Source organism: Eleginops maclovinus, chromosome 11, assembly GCF_036324505.1.
Source record: "Eleginops maclovinus isolate JMC-PN-2008 ecotype Puerto Natales chromosome 11, JC_Emac_rtc_rv5, whole genome shotgun sequence".
In the NCBI taxonomy this organism is placed as follows: Eukaryota; Metazoa; Chordata; class Actinopteri; order Perciformes; family Eleginopidae; genus Eleginops; species Eleginops maclovinus.
Genome location: NC_086359.1, coordinates 9,573,926 through 9,591,753, shown reverse-complemented (window position 1 = coordinate 9,591,753; position 17,828 = coordinate 9,573,926). Strand labels below are relative to the sequence as shown.

Genomic DNA, 17,828 nt, shown 5'->3' with positions numbered 1-17,828 from the left:
CAGATAAGATAATAGATAAGTCAGAACTTTGGCTTTTTCATTTTGTCCTAGTATTTTTTATTAATTTATTGACAACCAAAAAAAATTAAGAAAGGAATCAATAAAACAATACAGTCCTTAATTAAAGTTTTACCACTAAATTTCTCTTTATCCCTTTAAAATGATTCCTTTCTTATAGGGAATAATATTCAAATGTTTAATAATACCTCCCTTTGTCTATGACCCCAAAGGTCAGAGGTCGAGTCACCTTCAACAGCAAGGTGACGTACGCCTGTAATGCAGGATTCAGACTGATTGGTCGCCCAGAGAGAATCTGCCAGGCAAACCGCCAGTGGTCCAACAACGACCTCCCCGCCTGTATCCTCCTGACCTGTGACCCTCCCCCCAGCATCGTTCACGGACATTACCAGGGGTCCGATTTCCAGGTGGGCCGGAAAGTGCAGTACGTGTGTGACGAGGGTTACGAGCTGGCCGGGGACGCCACATGGACCTGTCTGAAGTACGGCAGGTGGGACAAGTCCAGGCGTCCTCGCTGCTCGCCGGTTCAGTGTCCCGAGCCGCCACTGGAGGAGAACCACCTGGTCCTGAAGGGCCTGGACCCTGAGTCAGGGACGGTGGAGTTGTCCTGCGAGGATGGCTACGTCCTGGAGGGAGCCCGGATCCTCCGCTGCACCCCGTCCCAGGAGTGGAATGAGACGTTTCCCCTGTGTAAGCAGGTGTTCTGCGGTTCCCCGCCCGAAGTGTCGTTCGGTGGCCCTTCCTCCCCCTCCCCCCCGCTCCCTTTTGGTTCCGTGGTGAGCTACACCTGCATGGACGGCTTCACTCTGAGGAAGGAAGGCTCAGTTTCCTGCCTAGCCAGTGGCCAGTGGAGCAGTCCTTACCCAGAGTGCATCCCAGTGGAGTGCCCTCAGCCGCTGGAGATTTCTAACGGCATTGTTGACGTCCAGGGTCTGATGTACCTCAGCAAGGCGCTGTACAGCTGCAAGACTGGGTACCATCTGGCGGGGAACTCCACTGTCCTCTGCGGGGAGAAGGGGCTATGGTTAGGAGGCGTGCCCTCCTGCCGCCCAATCGAATGCTCAGTCCCCAAACAGATAGTCAACGGAAAGGTAGTCTATACCAAGCTACAGTTTGGTCACAGTGCCATGTACTCCTGTCGCCGTGGTTACCGCCTCCAAGGCCCGGAGACGGTGACGTGCCTGTCCAGTGGGGAGTGGGACATCGAGCCCCCTGCTTGTGTGCAGATAGCGTGCAACCCCCCCCAACCTATTGAGAATGGATTCGTAGAGGGGCAGGATCACAGTTTTGGCGTCACTATTTTCTACAGCTGCTTCCCCGGCTTCCAGCTTGTGGGCCAGGACCACCTGACCTGTGAGGAGTCTGGCTGGTCGTCCTCTGTCCCGCTCTGCGTGCCCTCCGACTGCGGCCTGCCTCCTCACATTGACTTTGGGCAGTATATCAGGGTGTCAGGACCCTCTGATGCTTCTTCTAGAGACACATCAGCCTCACCCATGGACCTGAGCTTCCTCCACGGGACGTTTATCGAGTACCTTTGCCACAAAGGATATGACCTAACAACCCCCACCAGGCTGGTGTGTCTGGAGGACGGAGGTTGGAACGGCACGGCTCCTTCCTGTACCCCGGCAGAGTGCGAGAAACCACAGAGTCCGGAGCACGGTTGGGTGAATGTGACCGACTCGTCCTTCGGCAGCATGGTCAGGTACAGCTGTGAGGAAGGGTATGAGCTGGAGGGGGAGGCTGTGAGGCAGTGTGTGTCTGCTCGGCTGTGGACTCATGACGCCCCGGTTTGTCGGCCGGTCTCCTGCGGTGACCCCGGAGCTATTGCCAGTGGCTCAGCGCAGGGAGCTTTTGTGTATCCCGAAGTCTTAAAGTACGAGTGCAGTGCTGGGTTCGTTCTAAAGGGTATTGACACGATGGCCTGTGGGTCGGATGGGAGGTGGAAGGGAGAGAAGCCTCGCTGTGAGCCAGTGTCCTGTGGTCCTCCTACAGTCCCCAGAGATATTACCTTCAGAGGAGAGCAGTACAGCTATAACCAAGAGATAGAGCTGAGCTGTCGGCCCGGGTTCATCCTGAAAGGTAAATCAGTCAGTGTCTGTCAAGCTGACGGCTCCTGGAGCCACGAGTCCCCGACCTGTGTACCCGCCCGCTGCAGCAAACCCTCACCAATCCCCAACGGGCGGGTGCTGGGCTCAGATTACGGCGTAGACAGCAAGGTAACTTATGAATGCGATGAGGGATACACACTTAACGGAGATCCGGCACACATTTGTCAGTCAGATGGACTCTGGGACAAACCCCCCCCTCGCTGCGACGTCATCAGCTGTGATCCACCAGAGGACATCAGCCACGGCTTCCTGAACGGCTCCAGCTTCCACTACGACGACGTGGTGGAGTACGTCTGCTTCGATGGCTACGAGGTGTCCGGGGACCCCATCCTGCGGTGCTCCGCTCGGGGGTCCTGGGTGGGCAAGGTGCCCCAGTGTCGGCCCTGCGTCTGTGCCCCCCCCACATTGAAATCCGGGGTGGTTCAGGGTCAGGACCGTGCCTGCGGAGACCGAGTGCTCTTTCAGTGCGACGAAGGCTACAAGCTGCTGGGTCCCCCTCTGGCGGTGTGTGAGAAGGGGGGGGTGTGGAGCCCCGGCGTGCCTGTGTGTGGCCGGGGGAGGTGCAATGTTGCCCCGCCGACAGTGCCCAACGCTGTACTGCAGGGCGGCAGCAACACCTTCACAGACACTGTCATATACCGGTGTCGCCCCGGCTACCAGCCGAAGGGCTTTCCACACCTCTCCTGTGGAAGGGACGGCAGGTGGGGGCAACCCAGAATCAGCTGTGAGCCGATGAGCTGCGGAACACCTCCAGCTGTAGCCCACGCTCAGGTGGAGGGAGGCGCCTTCACCTTCCCAAACCAGGTCACATACAGGTAGACACCGGGATGATTACTCTAACGGCAGCCCCCACCGTGCAAAGCTCTGTTTGTGTTAACACGTTTTTCCAAATCTCTTTCTACTATTTTCTTTCCCTGTCTTCATTCTCCCCCCCTCCAGCTGTGAGGACGGCTTCACGTTGTCCTCGCAGACCGCTTCGCTGTCCTGCCAGAGCGACGGCACCTGGTCCAAACACAGCGTCCGGTGCAGCCCCGCCCCCTGCCCGCTGCCCGCCAACTTCTCCATCCCCCATCTGATAATCACTGGGAAGGAGCTCACTCCGGTGGGGGGCACCATCGCCCTCTCCTGCCCTGCTGGGCTCCACTTGCAGGGGGCAGCATCAGCTGAGTGTCTGGTAAGGAAACATGTTGGTCAGCTATTAGATCTCTGATCTCAAAATGACTTCCTGGTTGAATAATCATTAACAAGATCCTTCTGGCACTTGATGTGCATGAAAAGAAGTTCCTCATTTTCTAAAAAGCTTTTTCTCTCGAGAAAGGCAGATATCAGTTTGCTTGAATTACAAGCTTTGCACAACTCTGTCTCTGCTCGTTTCCTCTGTCAATTAGAAAATAATGAAGTGCTTCCCTCTCCTCTCGTGTCTGTATTGTGTGATCAGCTGGGTGGAAGCTGGGCTCCGAGCATCTCCTCAGTGTCCTGCGAGCTGGTGTTTTGTGAGAAACCCCCCCCTCTTCTCCAGGGCATCACAGAGGGGGACAGCTACAACTACGGAGACTTCGTCATGTACTCGTGCCTGCCTGGCTTTGACATGAAGGTACTGCTCATCAGGCCAGGTTTAGGGGAGTGGAAAAAGCATCACAAAGCAAAGAAAAAACACAACTATGGAAATGAACAGAAAAAGATTTTTCTTTCCTGTGAAACTTTAAAACCTTAAAGTATATTTTCAAAATGTTTTTAACTCCTAAAAACTTGTGATTTGTATAGAGTTAAATGGTTGCTTTGTGCCGAGTCATCCCCTGTAATAAAACAAGGGCCTTACTCTTCCTCTCCTTTAATGGGAATTTAATCACCAGACTGAGCTGAGGCGAAAATCAGATTACAGAAAGTCACATGACTTCTCCTCAGCAATCTATGGAGTGTGCGGTTACAGGGAAAACAGAAGGAGCTGAGTCACTATTTGTTGTGCGCTCACATCCATCTCGCTTCTGCTATTGAATGCTCCCCTCAATGAGTGCTTGTTACTCAAACTGCTGACTGTAATAGCAGCTTTGTCAAATAAAAGAAGCTTCATTGTTTCAGGATCATGGGTCATGTTTCTTGCTTCTCCGGGGATCGATATTTCCACACTTTGCTGTGTTTAGGTCTCCTTCAGTTCCTGTTTCTTTACATCGTGTTCCTCTTTTCACAGGGAGACTCGATCCGGACCTGCCAGGGAGACAGAACATGGAGTGGCACCCAGCCAGTGTGTGTTGGTAGGTTTGTTAACACGGCACGACAAGGAAGTGTCTTGAAGAATGTCAAATATTTAATCCTATTGCTAAAAAGTCACACCTCAAGAGTATTGACACCTACAAAGACAGGACTCTCCCCCCCCCCCCCCCCCCCACACACACACAAACATTGCAGATGTGCACAAAAATGCATATATTTTTAGTAATGTTTCATGAGTTGTGTCTCAAGGCAACACCTGAAGTCCTGCAAGCATTCCTAAAAACCTACATACTTCAGGAAATATTGATCTTAACAAAGACTGTGTGAGCAGACTTCCTCAGAATGTTCTTAAACCTGTTTTTAAGTACACACCTTTGACAGGTTTATGCTTGTCTATTATCTCCTCAGCACAGTCCTGTGGGCCCCCCCCCACAGTACAACATGCTCAGGTCCAGACGACAGGCGACACTCACCTGCACAATGCCAGCTATGTGTGTGGAGCCGGCCTGCAGCTGGTCGGCCAAAAGGCTCTCACCTGTCTGGCCAACGGCACGTGGAGCCTGCCGTCGCCCACATGTGAAGGTATGAAGGCCGGCCTCTGAGCAATAAATCAAAAGTGAAGTGTTGTTTTGGCGTCCAATGAAAGTCATCTTCGAGGATCTAATTACTTAGTACACATTTTAATATTGTGACAAACAGCTCCCTCGTTTCCCACTATTTTAAACATGAATTTCAACTCCAACCCACCATTTAATGTATGTATTAACAATACAGAAACTACCTTATACACTCTTTCAACTTTTCTTCAACTTCTACATATTTATTTGTGATTTTGAGTGAACTTAACGACTGAACTGAAATCCAATATACACAGCAAAACAAATAAACAAAAAGTAGTTTTTTGACAGCTCTACCTACGTCCCGAGTTTACTAGAGTACCGTTTCTCTTCCTGTGTCATGATTTACGTCTCCACACTCTTCTCTCCTGTCAGTGGCCAACGGCTGCGACAGCCCGAGGGAGGTGCTGCACGGCAAAGTGCTGGAGCACAGCCTGAACTCAGGGCGCGCTGTGGAGGTCCTGTGTGATCAGGGCTACAGTCTGGTGGGAGACTCTCTGGTGGTGTGTATGGGGGGCAACGCCTGGAGCACCACGTTCCCCACCTGCCAACGTGAGAAACACTCATGCAAAGCGACTGATTCGATAGGACTTAATGACTGTCTTCCTGCACCCCACTCTGGTTTCCTGTTGTTTGACTTAACAGCTTGACAACGCAATCACTGTTGCATCAGTTAGCTTACACAAACTTAGCAAACGATTACCACACTTAGATCTCACAATGCGAGCAAACACTCACAGCATTGAGTTTCCCTATCTGTTTCACAACAAAGCCAGTGACAAAATGGTCAATAAGACATATTTCTAGACTCTTACATAAGGATGTGTGGAAATGTATTATTCAAATCCACCGAAGAAGTTAATTTATAAATAATGTTGTGTATAATCCAAAGTATTGTTGCATTTAAATATGTGTTAGGCCCATTGTATACATCTCTTTGTATGTTCGTTGATATGTTACATCACCTCAGAAACATATAGAAATCCTACAGCACGTCATGCAACCGCGTCCCGTGTGTCAATCGGACGAACATTGATTCATCGATCATTTCATACCTGTTCCTTGCAGCCAAGTCTTGCCCGGTTCCTCCAGGCTGGAGGGGGGACAGCAGGGACGGGGCCCCGCAGGAGTTTCACGTGGGACAGTCGGTGCGCGTCCCCTGTCCCAAAGGTCAGCAGGTCAGAGGCAGCGGCACCGTCACCTGCAGGCCGGACCAGACCTGGAGCCCCATCAGCGCCGTGTGTGAGAGTACGTATCTCGTTTGAAGGGGAACCGTTGTGCATGTCCTCTTTGGGAAAAATGCAAATAAAACGTTATTTGTTTCATTTCAATTCTATTTGTGAAACATAAATACTGACAGATATTAGATTGCTGAATATCCATTGCATATTTTCTACATTGAATTCTGTTTTACTCATATTTAATATATCTTTGAAAGCTATTTTATTACTTGATTTGCACTTTATTGTACTTTAAATGTGTATTGTTTTGCTTTTCCTTACTCAGTCTGAGATTGAGATCATGTGATTTAAACATGCACCGTGAAATCAATGAAATGTCATGAGGATAACGATATGTACTCCAACTAGCAAACCGCATCGTAATTCCTGAGTTAATCGAATAGAAGTTGTGTGTTTTATATTTGCACACGTCTGCATGCTCCCCTTGTGTTCGTCTCCACCTGCATGCTGCCGGCTGCCTGTGGAAGCATCATGGCTCTGATTTCTGTCTCTGAGCTCTAATGGAAACAAACAGCAGTGCATCAAACACCGTGACGGTCTCCTCTACGCTGGGCTAATGACAGGCTCCTCGGTGGCTGCTATGGCAACCTTTGTCCCATAATCCTCTGATCTTTCTTACGCCCTGAATATGCATCACAATGCTGCGTCTGTTGCTATGGCTCGTTGTTTGTGTTTGCGTGCTGTTTGTTGTCCTGTATGCATGTATGATGAAAGGTGGATCACTGAAGTGTCAGACACACCCGGATGCTTTGCATGAAATTCATTGTCTTCACAGGTAATGAGGGGTATAGAAAACACCGCTCGATTTCCTTCAATGGACACAATTTCCTCATTAGTGTTTTACAGATTTGAAAGGGGTAGACAAAATAACAGCAACACCTTATAATACATTAAGTAAGACCTGTCCCTATTTCTGGAGGCTCATCTTGCAGACACCGACTAAGGTTCAGAGCAAATATCTGTTTGATTGAAGATTCTGTGACAAGGCGACGAAAAGATAATGATGGAGGAAAGTTTTCTTCATGAAAGAGGAACTTTGGGAGGCATCAGTTTTTATTTCCTCTTCTGACTGTCTCCAGAGAAAGAATAAGCTGCTTTTGTTCAGCACTCTAAGGTGTTTCTTTTATTTTGTCCACTCCCTGTTTACTTCAAATGGCCTCTTCGCTCAAACTGAAGACTGATCTTATCAGCTGTTAGGGTCTTTCAGTAGAGGAAGCGATCATCTTTACCTCCAGACAGAGAGGACAGAAAGCGTGCAGTGAGTAACTCGTGGGTCGTCCCTTCTGGGCTGTTGTGCAGGGGTGTCCTGTGGCCCCCCACTCCACGTGGCCCATGGGGTGGTGCGGGGGGCGGTGTTCCAGTTCGGGGACGTGGCAGTGTACTCGTGTTTTGGTGGCTACGCCATGGAGGGCGTCGGGAGGAGCAGGTGTCTGGAGAACGGCACCTGGACGCCGCCTCCCACATGCAGAGGTAGAGAGAGAGCGCCTCCGGGACACTTCCTGCTTCCTCTCTCTGTCCACTTCTGCAACACACGGCCGTGCTGCTTCCCTTCTTTTTAATCCTCATATGGACCGCTCCTGCTCATCCTAAACTTCTAGGATTTTCTGAAGGATATGCTCTCTCTGTCCCCTAATGGCTACTGACGCCACTTGCATGAGAACAGTATGCCTTTCCTCCTTCCCAGTCAAAGGGGTAGTTGGGAGGTTTTGAGGTGGGGTTGTATGAGGTTCTTCTGAGGTAGTAGATGGGGATCACGCCCATCCTTTGGAGAAACAGACATTAGATATTGAGTGGCACTGGCACCATTTACAAGCTACCAGACTCTATTGAAAAAACCTGAAATATAGTTTTGTTTTAACGAGTCCGGTGGCTTCGGATGGAAGAGCTGGGTGGAAGGTCGGCTCGGAGAAGAGATGGAGATAAAAGCACCTAAGTTCTCCATCCTAATTATAAAATGTAGAGCTGATAAGAGCAGTGAAAAATTCTCTGTATATTTGACACTTAAACTTACATTGATTTTGTCTAGGACGGCCTTTCTTTAAGTTGCTAGAAATTATGTTTTGTTGCTGCCTCCGTCCGCACCACCACACAGCCTTGCTTTGGTGCTGATTCTCCTGTCTACTTCTCTAAACTGGCTTTAGACAATGCCTCATACAACACCAACTTAAAACTCCCTTTGAAGGCTGGACACAGCACTCTCACATGTGACTGAGAGATTCATATATGATTCATATCTATAGTCTGGATCCAGCCCAGTAAAGAAAGGATAAACCGTGTCTCATCTGCTTAGTGAGAAAACAATAAACAGGAAGTAAAACAGACACATCTCTAGACTGGCAATAGGCTCAGATGACCTAGATCAGATTTAAAATGAGAATAAAAAACACATAGACGCTTCTTCTCAAAGAGGATCCACAAGCAGAACAAGACGGACCAAATATCCCTGAAATGTGTGGGGCGGCAGGTGGAGGGGAATTAGCTTCATCCTTGGAAAAGTATAAAGGAAGGAACTAATGGTACACATCCATAGAGATCACACACCTCCGTCCGTGTTCATCAGCTGGAGAAAGAAGCTGCAGATTGACATGTATGAAATGGCCTCACGCATGTTTTACAAATATGAAAAGAAGGGCTGGATCCAGGCTCTCCTTTCCCAACCAGCTGCTGAGTTCCTGCACTGTTAACGCTGCTGCTGTTCTAATGCGTGCATGAGGATGTAGAAACAATTATTTCCTCTCATTCCCAGAAAGGGACTGAATATCTCCTTTGTTATGCAGACACTTGAAGGAGGTTGTCTACTGTACGTGAAGTAAACAAATGCCTCTTTATTGTGTAAAGACATACACTGTGTGTGTGTTCCAGCGGTGTGTTGGTTGCACTGCCAGAACGGAGGTGTGTGTCAGCGGCCAAACACCTGCTCCTGCCCCGAGGGCTGGATGGGCCGCCTCTGTGAGGAGCGTAAGTGTTTACTCACCATTCAACTGTTTGTCTCGACTCAGACTAACACGGAATCCAACCGTCTTGCTAAGCAGGTTTCGACAGACCAGAGATCACGGGCTGAGGGGAGGTTTTAACAACAACGCTGTAGGACAGTGATTAGCCTCTTGCTTGCTCACTCAACACGTGGTAAAGGTGTGGGAATGAGCTCAAATCAAAACACACAATCAGGCAAATACAGAGGAATCCTGCTGTGAATGATCCCAAGATATACAATGAGTTGCTATTACTTTTGACTGATATGGCAATATGATTAACACAACTAGAGTTAAATCCAGATCATTCCAGCTTTACAAAGTGAGAATGTTTGGCTTATAATATTTCCAGTAAATTGAAAGGTTTCTGTCGGCCCAGACAAAAGGTTTGAAACTACTGACAGGAGAGGGAATATGTTTGTACATTGAAATGAAAGTGTAAACTGCTCGTCCACAGAGAGGAGTCCTTAAATGACATCCTCCCCTCTCTAATGACAGCTATCTGCATCCTGCCGTGCCTGAATGGTGGCCGCTGCGTGGCCCCCTACCAGTGCGAGTGTCCCTCTGGGTGGACGGGCACACGCTGTCACAGTGGTGAGTCAGCCATGTTTCACATGTTTAGGCGGATGTGAGTGAACCTGCCCACATACTGGGAGCATAAGTGCTACTTGTTGTGCTGTGACTTATGAGTGTGTGTGTCCACAGCTGTGTGTTCATCGCCTTGTCTGAATGGCGGCAGGTGCATCAGGCCCAACAGATGTCACTGCAGTCCAGGGTGGAGCGGGCACGACTGCTCCAGGTGATTAACCAATCAGAAAGTTTAACGTTGTGTGTGAAAACTAACCGGAGTGCCTTCAGGCCAATTAACAACAGTTCTAAATGTTTAAAGCAAATAAAAACCGCTCTGCTTCTCTTTGCAGGAAAAGGAAATCAGGATACTATCACATGTGAATCGTCCAATGAAGGGAGTCCTTGTAAAGTAAACCGAGTCACATTCATTCTCATCTCTCTGCAAAGGCGAAGCAAGAACCATTTTGTAAAATAAAGCTGTATTTTTTCATATAGAGACTCAACAGTATTAAACATATGCTGCTATATACTTGTACGATGTGTAAAAACTATTGATGTGATTGTCCAATGTATGTGTAAACTATTCTCACATTTTTATTAAAGCTTAAAATACCATCACATGTGCTTCTTGTTCAAGTCATGATAATCAGAAAAGTGCAAAGTTCCTGTAACTCATTTCTTTATTTATTAAATCCACCTTGAACACCACTTACAAAGAAACACAGTAGCAAAGCCAATCATGTTTGTCATGTTGCCATGGCTACTGTGTTTTTTATACAATGAGGAAGTGTGTGTGTGGACTGCTCGCTGGAGATCTACGTCCTCAAAGCGCTCAGTTTGCTAACCAGTTGTAATGGGTCGGCACCAGTGAGGTCATCCACCTTAATGCAGCACAGACAGAATGATCAGAGACAGCTTGAATTCAAATATAGATCACTAGGATGGAAACCGTTTGCTTATGCTAACATTAAAACTTTAAAAGACAAACGTTAACCTCAATATTTGCTGTATCTTCTCTTGCTTACCTTTGTTCCATTCTTGTAATAAAAGAATGTGGGCATGGCAGTGATGCCGCATTTTTCAGCAACATCCTGAAAAAAGCAAAATTCAAAGTGTCAGAAGGATGGATCGACAACTCACTGCTACGCCCTGGTTGAAAATAACAGGCAAGCCATATGTGTGAAGCACCCGACAGGTGAGGTATCACCTACTGGTTCTTCAGGCTTAAACATGTCTGAAATGATTGCACTTACCGCAGCTTTATCCACATCCACCACCAAGAAAACCACGTTAGCGTTCACAGGAAGATCCGCCTGCTCCTGAAAGAGAGTCGCCCAATGAGCATTAATGGAGACAGAAAAGCTGCTGCAATGTGATCAGCAGAGAAGAAGGAATTGATGCACACTGTTCCTTCACATCTTGGTTCTATAACGCTATGTGCAGCCATCAAAATATCCTGTTTGGCAGACTCTTCCCTACTTAAAGAATGTTGCCCGAGCTGCCCTGGGGGGGGCATGCATAATTCAGGGAGGGGCTTCCTTAAAATTAAAATAACATACTAAAAAAACGCTTTCCACTAAAGCTGCAACCACTGTGTCTTAATACTTAATCCACAGACATAGCCACGTAACATTTCTGACTTTACTAGACTTTAGAAAGGATTACTGTTCTCTCCATTCAGTTCAATTCACTGTCTATCTTTCTAAAATAATCAGACTATGGCTTGTACAAGATGCAAGTGCCAAAACCACCATCTTACCTTAAATAATGGGCTAATATTTTTGCAGGGGCCACACCAGCTGGCTGTGAAGTCCACCACCACCAGCTTGTCTCCAGCCTCCTTCAGGGCCTTAGTGAACTCCTCCTACAGAAAATGAAAACATATTTGAAATATAGGACTAACAACTCAAATTGAGTTGTCAATGGCAACTGCAAACTCAACATTCAATAACTGTATTGCTGAAAATGTTGACTTTTACACATTTGATTATTTCTTCTAAAAATGATCACTTTTTCCTAAAAGAAATCTGCCTTTTTTTTCTAATTTTAGACTTTTAAAAAAGTCCCACTATTTTCAAATGGTGCTGACTCCTTCTTCATGTGGCCCCAATCATATTCTTTTAAAAATGAACACTTTTTGTCTCCCAATTTTTTTTCCTTTTGATTTTCTTTTCAAACTTCTGATCTTTTTCCAAATTTCGACTTTTTTGAATTTCAGACTATTATTTCAAAATGATCACTTCTTTTCTAAAAGATCTGACAAATTTCACCATGATGGCGCGCTCAAATAATTGTGAAATGTGTGCATATTATGGTAATGAGGGAAGTTTGGGAATATTTTTCAGACGATTCTAAAGACTCTCTACACTTTAAGTGACGTCACGCACACTAGCCCTGAAGAACCAGTCCCATAGACACCCACTATACAATCTAAAACGGCAAAAGGGTAAAAGAGTTGCATGTTTTAGAAAAGCTGAATATTTTTAAACGTTTTGTAAAATATAATATGTCCTAAAATAGCTGAATATTAGAATGTTTTTTGAAGCTGGAAACATGCGGAAGTTGAAGAATTAAGAACTTAGTGGGAATGTTGCTCAATCAGGAATCAGCAGCTGTTTAACAAAACTTAACAATAAAAGCTGAAAAACAATACAAAACGTACCAAAGTGCTGATGTTTTGAATCCCCATGATGGCTGTAGAGTGAGTGTGCTTTGATCTGATGAGCCGAAGACTAAAGTCTGGGAACTCCAATAACTTGACGCGTTTGAGGTTCTTCAAACCACGCCCACTTCTGCATCAACGTAGCTCTGCGCGACTGCGTCATGGACAGAGGTGTAAAGTTACAAAGTAAACGTCCTCAGGTACTGCACTCAAGTACACTTTGGAGAGACTTTGTACTTTAAGGTAAATAGAGTGCTTTTACTCCACTACATCCATTCAATATCTTTAGTTACTTTACAGATTTGGATTAATGTTGTGAAATATAATCAACACTTCAATCAGAGTTCAGTTAAACCTGGAGTCAATTCAGCAGCTACCCTGCAGTATACACAGTCATTAACACTAGCTGCACCTTTACCAGCTTTGAGAACAGTTTAATGATCAATAATTATAAAACATATCAGATATATTATTCTGAAATGGACCGATCTGAATAATGAGTACTTTTACTTTTGGTACTTTAAGTATATTTTGATGCTAATACTTTTGTACTCTTACTTGAGTAACATTTTGAATGCAGGACTTTTACTGCAACAGAGTACTCCTACACTCTTGTATATCGACTTTTACTCAGGTACAAGATCTGAGTACTTCTCCCACCTTTGTTCGTGGGTGTATTTTTCATTAACCTACTTAGAAAAATATGCCCTCTGAAATGACTGCCTGCTGTCCAATTTATATTTTTGTGGGATGAAAATGCCAAGGGTGACGCTCTGATGAGTCAATGTTTTTTTCAAGCGGTATTGGGTGTGATTACATTTCAACTGGGTTGGAAAAAGTCAACATTTTTGTAAAATAAGTTTTTTCCCATCTTAGCCAAACAGTTTTTAAACGCTGTTGACTGAGGTAACATTGACCTCTGCTGGCCCACGAAAAATGGCAGACACTTACAGAATAAGTCTTTTTTTTCTTGTTTTGAACGTTCAACACCATATTAATCAAAAGGCGAAATATGAACGTTGCTTTTTTTTAATTTTTTTTTTTTTAAATGGAGCCATTCACAGCATTTTGCATTGCTCGTTGAGGCTCTTTTACAGACGCTATGCTACACCTGCTAATGTTTGCTATATTGACGCTAGTTTAGCCACTATGCTACTGTAAAACTGTTGGATTTGGACAGTCTTAGGCAATCAGTTATGTTTAGCTGACATGTGGGTCATTCCAGAATTTGGAAATGTCTGTTATGTATTTGAGAACAGATAGTAAACCAACAAAATGTGGCTAGCTCAGGGAGCCAAATCTATTAATAAATCAATAAACGTATGCTCAGAGCATAAAATACCTTAACATGAATCCAATTCTTTATTATTAAAAGGAAAAAATAGTGTTTGATGCATTTAAATATGAATCAGAAAACTAGTTTAAAAAATCCTTTAACTTATCATTTATTTATTTATTAAATCCACCTTTAACACAACATATAAAGAAAGTTCCAGAGTTAGTCAGGAGCCAAGCCAATCTCATATAAAATAGAATTAAAAGTTGTCATCATGTTTCAAATAGACTTCAGATATTACGTACACTTAATCAACAGTACTACAGTCAACAAGGCATGATGAGTGGAATAAATTATTATGTCCTATACCGTGAGGAATAGAAGACGTAATGGATGTCTTACATTACGTGAAACTGGAATTTCTCTAACATGTACAGAGGGCAATTATTGGTTTCTGTGGTTTTTATACAATGAAGATGTGTGTGTGGATTGCTCGGTGGAGGTCTATGTCCTCAAAGCTTTCAGTTTCTGGAGCATTGAATCTTTGTTGGCACCAGAGAACTCGTCCACCTGAAAGATGGTACAGACATGAGGATTAAAGACTGTTTGATTCAAAACACAATGATACCTTCATTACTTCATCAAATGTTTCATTACATGGAGAAAAAGGCTGAAATCTCTTGTACCGGCCATTTAAAACCTGCCTTTTCCGGATCAACGCTCAGATTAACTGACTAGCACATACAAAGTTAGCGACTATCTAATGAAGAAAGAGCATTTATACCAATAAAGAATGTTTACACTAACACTTATTTTGATTTGACAAAAGTGATAATATGTCAATACTTGCTGTAGTTTCTAACGCTTACCTTTGTTCCATTCTTGTAATATTGGAATGTGGGCATGCAGCCGATCTTGCAAAACGAACTCACTTCCTGAAAATAACAAAAACCAGGACAGTTAGATGGATTGAGCTAAGGGAACATAAACACTTGTTATGGTAATTGTTTGGTTTTGCGCCAATAAAAATTAAGCCACAACGATCATACTGCCAAAACGGTTCTGCATCTTTAGGGATGCTGTTAGTGTAGAAGGCTGAGTGATTGTTACTGACCATCTTAAAAAGCAATTATCAACAATTATCATTTCATTTTGGTCGAGACAGAAAAACATCAGTCACATGAGCCAGCTGTGGTTCCACATGGCCCGGTGAATAGGATTTCAAGAATAGCCCACATTGCTTGGAGTATTAATGACATGGTAACCCCCCCCCAAACACAACCAGTCAAAGAACAATTTGGATAATCCTTCTCTCACCCACAAGACCAGACCTTTCTTTATAATTCCTGTTACAGATGTGGTTAACATACTGGATATTGTTCAACTTCTATAATACCCTGATGAACCAGGAACGGTGTTTACTAGCTGCCCTGTTTGATCGCTCGTGCTGCTTTGTTGTGGATCACTGTACTAGCGGCAGCTGTAATAAACTTAATGGTGCTTTAGACTGAAATCTCAATTGAAAATAAAGAAGCTTACATCAGCATCATCCACGTCCACCTGCAGGAAAACCACGTTCGCATTCTCAGCAAGAGTTGACTGATTCTGAAAGTGTCAAACAATGAGCATTAATAAACAATTCAATGTGATTGTGAGAGAATAAATGATTCATTTCTTTTAAATCATGGTTATCTTTAGTTCAGCCACCCATATGCTGCCTAGTGAAGCAGGCATATCCCTACTTAAGGTTGGAAACAGCTTGAAAAAATGTTGCCCAGAGCAACAAGAGATGCTGTCCTAGAGCGACATGCGTCCCTCGGGCAAGGGCTGTATCTAAATATAAACCTCATAATCATTTGTCTACGGACTTAGGCAAGTGACCAATACAGCATATGGAAAAAAAACGTCATAGAGTTTATTACTTTGGTTCTCCTTGTGTAAGCCCTCTAAAATAATTAAAACTATGGCTTGTACAGGACTTGGGTGTCAAAATGATCTACTTACATGGAATTCTGGGCCAATCATTTTGCAGGGCCCACACCAGGTGGCTGTGAAGTCCACCACCACCAGCTTGTCTCCAGCCTTCTTCAGTTCAGCATTGAAATGCTCCTACGGAAAAGAAACACAGATTTGAAACTTGGTTTGATCAAACCGTAATGGATTCATGCCTTGGTGCAGTTTGGAAACTACTTTGTGCACTATTGATGTGCACTTTCACTTTCTGCTGGCTATTAGTCTCATGGTCAGCGTTATATGCTGTTACTGCAAAACTCAACATTCCATTAGAAAGCTGCCACTTCCTGTGTGTGATAGCATAACACATATGCGTTTCCTACAGGCAAAAAAAGTATAGACAAATATTAAAATATAATAAACTGTATATTTTCATACATAGTCACATATTCATTGCCCTAAGTATTTTTATGTTATTTTGTATATTTATACGTGGTATAAATATCTCTATTTTCTTCTTCTTAATGCTAAATCGTTTCTTAATAATACTTTATTTTTATTATCGTTATATTTTTGGCAAAAACACCATTCTGATAGCCTTCTTTTATATCCCCAATTACAATATCAGTTAAAATAATCACAATATTCCCGCCACACAGTTAATATAGTAAGACTCTTCCCTTTAAAAGGAACCGAACAATTACTTTAACTACGATATCAGAGCTTTATAAAAACCTTTAGTTTTTTATAAAGGCTAACACTATGAAAACTGGCAGGTTGCTCAACGAGTTTTTGTCACCTGTGCGACCCCGGAAATAAAGTATGTGTAAAGGACATTAGCATAACCCACCCATCCCAACCCACTCCATGAACGGCCTGCTGTGTGGACGCCCCGCCATACAACGTGAAACAGTATATACGGTAGCTACAAGTTGTTACAGTTTTAGCATCTCCACCCCCAAATAAAACACTTAAAATGATCACATCCAACGTCTCTTAAACAACCACTCAGTCAGATACTTGCTACGGGCATAACCGCTTGTTTCTGAAAATATGTATAACGAGACTGGACAAACCGTCCATTCCCATGAGGGTTGTTAAGTGACGCATGAAGCCAAAAAGAGCGAAAAGTACCCGTATGTGGGCCCATAGAGCATGCGCAGTTGAGTTTCACTTAAATTCCACCTCCGGATCTCAAGCTCTCGACCCAGTTATGGAGAGGGAAAATAACTCTGAAATGAGGCTTTTCGCGCCTTTCAAAACTTTTACATCATAATGGTTGAAAAAAGGGCTGTAAAAGTGTCCTTAATCGGTGGTTGTTTAAGTAAAAAAAAAAACTATCCTCAGAATTACAGACGGCAAATTAAATCAATGGGAAAAGGTATTCCGGGCCCAATGACGTCATGCACAGGCAGGAGAAAATGTAGTACCGCTCATTGGCCACTACGAAATGTTGCTTCATTGTCCCGGCGTACTTATTGGTAAAAGTCCCCAGCGTTCTCTTTATACATCCATGGTGCAGAGTAACAGAAGCACACATGGTGGCGGTTTACGTTATTCACGCTGATTCATCCGGTTACGTTGTTGCCATTACCGTACATCCAACTCCATTAAAGCATTATTAAGGCGAGTTTTTTTTAACCAACGAATCGTTCTTTAAAAATAACCTATTAAAAAAAACGAATGTGGAGAATGTGCAACGGGAGAAGAGAAAAAGGCACAGTACCGAGGAATGAGCTCAAATGAATCCACTATGTATTTATTATACAATGTGACTTAAATATTCAAATGTCGATATTAAAAGCTGCAGAGCAAAACGAACTTACCAGATTCTCAATTATGATAACCCCCATGATAGCTGTAGCGCGTTCGAGATGATCAAGCAACGGTTTGGGAATCCCTTACTCCAGAAGACACGCCGCGGTTTTATGTCACTGCGTCAAGCTGCACGACTAAAGTCCACAACACGGCGGAAGTACTATAAAAATAAAAGTAGTCATCATTGTCACATCGGGTCATTCATTTTGTCAACAAATGTAGTGAAGAATAAAGTAAGTAAATGTATACAAACTACAGTCATTTTGTATTCATATTTAGTTTTAATTCATAATCTGAATCTCTAAATAACACATTTTGTCAAACAAATGTAGTAACAAATTATATATTGGCTTCCAAATTGTAGTGGAGTATAATAATGAAG

At 44.2% G+C, this 17,828-nt stretch overlaps 3 protein-coding genes across 4 annotated transcripts in view; 1 reads left to right on the top strand and 2 right to left on the bottom strand.

Annotated features, from left to right (window-relative positions):
• svep1 (sushi, von Willebrand factor type A, EGF and pentraxin domain containing 1) overlaps positions 1-10,355 on the top strand; it is a 69,936-nt gene extending 59,581 nt beyond the window's left edge. The window contains exons 38-49 of one of the 2 annotated variants that reach the window (XM_063894636.1): positions 231-2,941; positions 3,066-3,300; positions 3,565-3,720; positions 4,315-4,378; positions 4,746-4,919; positions 5,330-5,506; positions 6,023-6,202; positions 7,495-7,665; positions 9,058-9,153; positions 9,666-9,761; positions 9,873-9,966; positions 10,088-10,355. In XM_063894636.1, coding sequence (XP_063750706.1) covers positions 231-2,941; positions 3,066-3,300; positions 3,565-3,720; positions 4,315-4,378; positions 4,746-4,919; positions 5,330-5,506; positions 6,023-6,202; positions 7,495-7,665; positions 9,058-9,153; positions 9,666-9,761; positions 9,873-9,966; positions 10,088-10,118 — 4,185 coding nt within the window. In that variant the 3' untranslated portion in view covers positions 10,119-10,355. The remainder of the gene's footprint in view (positions 1-230; positions 2,942-3,065; positions 3,301-3,564; positions 3,721-4,314; positions 4,379-4,745; positions 4,920-5,329; positions 5,507-6,022; positions 6,203-7,494; positions 7,666-9,057; positions 9,154-9,665; positions 9,762-9,872; positions 9,967-10,087) is intronic. The other variant, XM_063894635.1, reaches the window with a different exon arrangement.
• Positions 10,356-10,399: 44 nt separating this feature from the next.
• LOC134871763 (thioredoxin-like) lies at positions 10,400-12,642 on the bottom strand. The gene is made up of 5 exons (XM_063894637.1): positions 12,400-12,642; positions 11,497-11,601; positions 10,991-11,056; positions 10,763-10,828; positions 10,400-10,618 (listed from the first exon to the last, which is right to left on the bottom strand). Exons 1-5 carry the CDS (start codon positions 12,424-12,426, stop codon positions 10,553-10,555), a joined length of 330 nt encoding a protein of 109 aa, XP_063750707.1. The 5' UTR covers positions 12,427-12,642; the 3' UTR covers positions 10,400-10,552.
• Positions 12,643-13,738: 1,096 nt separating this feature from the next.
• Positions 13,739-17,609, bottom strand: LOC134871764 (thioredoxin-like). Its single transcript, XM_063894638.1, has 5 exons — positions 17,455-17,609; positions 15,680-15,784; positions 15,215-15,280; positions 14,545-14,610; positions 13,739-14,245 (listed from the first exon to the last, which is right to left on the bottom strand). Exons 1-5 carry the CDS (start codon positions 17,479-17,481, stop codon positions 14,180-14,182), a joined length of 330 nt encoding a protein of 109 aa, XP_063750708.1. The 5' UTR covers positions 17,482-17,609; the 3' UTR covers positions 13,739-14,179.
• Between the last annotated feature and the right edge of the window lie 219 nt (positions 17,610-17,828).